Genomic DNA, 4010 nt, shown 5'->3' with positions numbered 1-4010 from the left:
CTCTACCTCTTTAGCCTTACCGAAACAAAAAAAAAAGATCGGTCTTATAGAAATAAATAAACAGGATAGTTGCTCGAGGAAACACAAAATTAACTTTATATTGACGGCTTTTGCTAAATCGTTCCATGAAAAGGCCGCCTTCTCGTAGGCTCCAAGCCCACCCGACCCAGTCTCAAGTTTTCTTTCTTGTGAAAGGCGTAAGAGCGAGCAGATTGAAGCGGCGCAGAACCAACGAGAGAGACGACCCAGCTCAAGAAATCGCAAGCGCTTCTACTCCCTCTCCGCTTACTTCCCGGAGCAGCACGCGCCAGATGGCCGCAGCAATGGAGGTCGACGCCGGCGAAGAGAAGCCATCGGAGAAGGAGCTCTTCCTCGCCGCGGAGTCGGGCGACGCCGACGCCTTCTCCGCCCTCGCCCCCGCCGACCTCGCCGCGGCCCTCTCCCTCCGCAACGAGGACGGCCGCTCCCTCCTCCACGTCGCGGCCGCCTCCGGCCACCCCAAGGCAGCCACCCTTCTCCGCTCAATCCGCCTCGAATCTGCTCGGCCTCCGGGTTTAGGGTTCTGACGCTTTTGGGGGGAATCTTCTTCTCGTTTAGGTGGTCACCGCGCTTCTGGCGGCGGGCGACGAGGCCGCGGCGGGCGCCGTCAACGGGAAGGACGAGGAGGGCTGGGCGCCGATCCACTCGGTCGCCAGCAGCGGCAACGCCAAGATCGTCGACATCCTGCTCGACCACGGTATGGAACCTTGCTGTTTGTGCGGAAGGCTTCTACAGTGTTTTGGTGAAATCGGTGTAGGATTAGTTGATATCTTCTGATGACACTGCTTACGAGGGCTATTTCTGCCATGTGCGGTAATTGGCAGGGTTGCAAATGCAGATAGCATGCTTTCTGTGAGATTGATGAGCATGATACTGCTCCCTGGAAATGTGCGTCCTTAATAGGGCGATTCAGCTGATTTGTTGTTACATTTGAGACTGAGTGTCGCTAGATGGATGATAGTTCCCTGATTTCTGTTGTATATGCTCAGCTTCCTGTGCAGCTGATAAAGGTTACATAGGGAGGGGGTGGTTACAATGGAACTGCTCGTTTCGTTACATATCAGGATCCATTTAGTAAGTTCGTAAATTTGGGTAGTGGTATGAGTTCATTATTTCTGTGGTGTTTATTTTTCCAGGAAAAAATTGTCAGGACTCATGAATATCACAAGAGGTTATCCTGGTGATAGTTCATATTCAGTATTTGTCCCATGATATGGCACTCTAGTTTGTATATCAATCTTGCAAGAAAAATAGGTCTGCCATGCGTGACAAGGATAGGATTGATTTAGAGGAAATGTTATGTATTCATTTCTGAAAAAGTTCCTCGAGAAGTAAAACATATCTTCGTTTCTGAATAAGTTCCCGAGTGAATTCATATTATTTAGAAAAGCTAACTCTGCAGTATATAGCAATGTATAACAGTGTAACACATAGGCCTAACTCTTTTTCAATGAAATTAGTAGTTCTCCTACTACTTCCTAAAGATCACCCTGCAGTCTGCAGTAGACCTGTCTTTTGTTACGAGGATTAAGGCGTGTTTGGTTTGTTTTTGGTCTTTGTTTATATCGTTGCCAAAATTTTGGTATGCCTAACATGGGCCAAATTATAGGCAAAACCTGAAACCAGAATTTCCGCTAGCTAATTTTTTTGTAGGGTAGGCTTGGACTTCAAAAAGAACTTAATGTATCTGTTTGAATTGGCATTCAAAATAGTCTAAATTTTGGTCATTTCTCAAGTCCTTCCTAACTGAATTTATAACACTAGGTGCTGATGTTGACTTGGCTACTGATGCTGGCCGAACTGCTCTTCATTACACTGCTAGCAAAGGACGCCGTGCCATTGCTGAAACGCTAATAGCTCGTCATGCAAATGTCAACAAAAAAGATAAGGTATGTAAACTTCTAATGATATAGAAGGGATACCATGGGCAAACTCTCAAGCCTGAGTTTCCTTTATAATTATACTTTCGTAGTTTCGTGGCTGGCCAGAAAGATTCAATTGCATAAAGTGAATAAAATCTTAACGTTTAGTTGGTCAACAAAAATTCAAACAAAAACTGAAAGGTCTACAGCAGAATAATCTATTGTTAACATTTACTTCTGCAAAACATATCCTGTTTGGGCATAGAATATGACTTCCATCTATATCTAGGAATGCAATTATTTACTTCTGAAATTCAAACAAAACTTTCATCTGTTTGGGCAAAATTCAAACAAAAACTGAAAGGCCTACAGCAGAATAATCTTTTTTTTAACATTTACTTCTGCAAAACATATCTGTCCTATTGATCCTGTTTGGGCATAGAATATGACTTCCATCTATATCTAGGAATACAATTATTTCAGTGTAAATGGTCTTGTTCAGCACTTGTGAAATAGAGTATGTTTGTCCACTACTTACCTGCTTTATACATCTCCATTGCACTGCAGTTTGACTTCACTTGGCTGACATATAATTTTAAATATTGAATTACTATTTTGTCAGTTTGGCTGCACACCATTACACAGAGCTGCAAGTACTGGAAATGCTGATATGTGTGAATGCCTGATCGAGGAAGGCGCAGATATTGATGCAGTTGACAAGACAGGACAATCTCCTCTAATGCACGCCGTTATATGCGAGGACAGAGGGGTACTTTAAACTTTGCTCTCTTGCACTACCTCATTGGCACCCATAGGTTATTTGATGCTCTTTCAATTTCAAATAGTTGGAACCAAACAATACCCGAATACTTTTGTGTTCTTTCTAATGTGCTGCATGGTAAAATTAGTAAACCCTGAGCATCCACTTAGTTACGTTTAAAATACTGTGGCCATGATGTTAGGCTGACTTGACGTTAAACTGTAGTAACCACTTGGTTCATACTGCCTTTTGGAAGTTCATGTAGTAAATCCTGATATCTCCAGGAGAGCAGGAGTTGGTTTGTTTTGAATAGGCCATATGCTCCGATCGATTATCGTATGATTGCCTAAGTGAATGGGCTTGTGTTTGTTGTTATTCTGATTCTTGTACTGTAATCACTTTGTAGGTTGCCCTTCTGCTAATTAGACATGGTGCTGATGTTGACATTGAGGATAAGGAAGGGTATACTGCCCTTGGTCGAGCATCTGATAGCTTCAGACCTGCGCTGATCGATGCAGCCAAGGCAATGCTTGAAGGCTGACAATGTTGTTGCTGCCCCAAGGTGAAGAAAAGAGGGGAGAACATCTGGACTAGAAGTTGTCATCAAAAACAAGTTCGCCATGTACTCCCTGTTTTAAGTATCTGAACACTTGCCATCTATAAAAATCAGGTTGACCAACTAGACTTAACACTCATGGTTAATGGTTCTCGATTTGACATTTTGAGGTGTTATTAGTGTGATCTCGCATTTCTTCAGCTGACTTTTACTTGCTAACCGTCGTCTTGACTGACAAAATAAGAACCCGGTTCCCTGGCTCTGCCGAATGAACTTGTTCAGCTGGGCGAAATCGATGTGAATTATCCGTATTGTTGTGTTCAACACATGTATGAGAGTTGGCCCTTTTATTTCACTGAAAATCTTTGAACAAATGATAGAGTATGTTACAAGCTCGGTCTTCCAATACTTTGGGAAGTGCTTTGTTGTTGCTCCGTGTGATGCTTCGTTTAAGCCCTGTCATTGCTGACACTTGAGTCTGATGGCCTCGTTTAGAGGACTTCCTTGACACTGTCAACTCGTCCTGGAATGGCCCTGTTCGCACCTCTGACTCTTTTCAGCTGCTGCACATCAAGCTATGCCGTTTATCCACGAAGCTGAAGAAGTGGGGCACAGCAAAACTGAATAATCTTAAGATCAGGACAGAAATTGCTAATGAGCCCATTTTCAACTTGATGTTGCAACGGATAGTAGGCAGCTCTCTTTGGAAGAAAACTTGATCAGTAAGCATCTCAAGATTCTGTGCCTTAGCTTGCGGCTTTGGACAGATGTATGTGGCGTAAAAATTTCAGAC

At 43.4% G+C, this 4010-nt stretch overlaps 1 protein-coding gene across 1 annotated transcript; it reads left to right on the top strand.

The window, feature by feature from the left end:
• Positions 1-219: 219 nt before the first annotated feature.
• On the top strand, positions 220-3436 carry LOC124681506 (26S proteasome non-ATPase regulatory subunit 10). Its single transcript, XM_047216417.1, has 5 exons — positions 220-503; positions 598-736; positions 1804-1928; positions 2524-2670; positions 3068-3436. Exons 1-5 carry the CDS (start codon positions 312-314, stop codon positions 3200-3202), a joined length of 738 nt encoding a protein of 245 aa, XP_047072373.1. The 5' UTR covers positions 220-311; the 3' UTR covers positions 3203-3436.
• Positions 3437-4010: the final 574 nt, after the last annotated feature.

Source organism: Lolium rigidum, unplaced genomic scaffold, assembly GCF_022539505.1.
Source record: "Lolium rigidum isolate FL_2022 unplaced genomic scaffold, APGP_CSIRO_Lrig_0.1 contig_45531_1, whole genome shotgun sequence".
Classification (NCBI taxonomy): Eukaryota; Viridiplantae; Streptophyta; class Magnoliopsida; order Poales; family Poaceae; genus Lolium; species Lolium rigidum.
The sequence above is the reverse complement of the archived record's forward strand: the minus strand, read 5'-3'. Positions and strand labels throughout refer to the sequence as shown.

What these genes read in the sequence shown, in the direction of transcription:
- LOC124681506 (XM_047216417.1), top strand. Translation starts at nt 312, where the DNA reads ATGGCCGCAGCAATGGAGGTCGACGCCGGCGAAGAGAAGCCATCGGAG. An exon ending in CCGCCTCCGGCCACCCCAAG is followed by an intron (nt 504 to 597) that starts GCAGCCACCCTT and finishes CTTCTCGTTTAG; the next exon opens with GTGGTCACCGCGCTTCTGGC. An exon ending in ATGTCAACAAAAAAGATAAG is followed by an intron (nt 1,929 to 2,523) that starts GTATGTAAACTT and finishes CTATTTTGTCAG; the next exon opens with TTTGGCTGCACACCATTACA.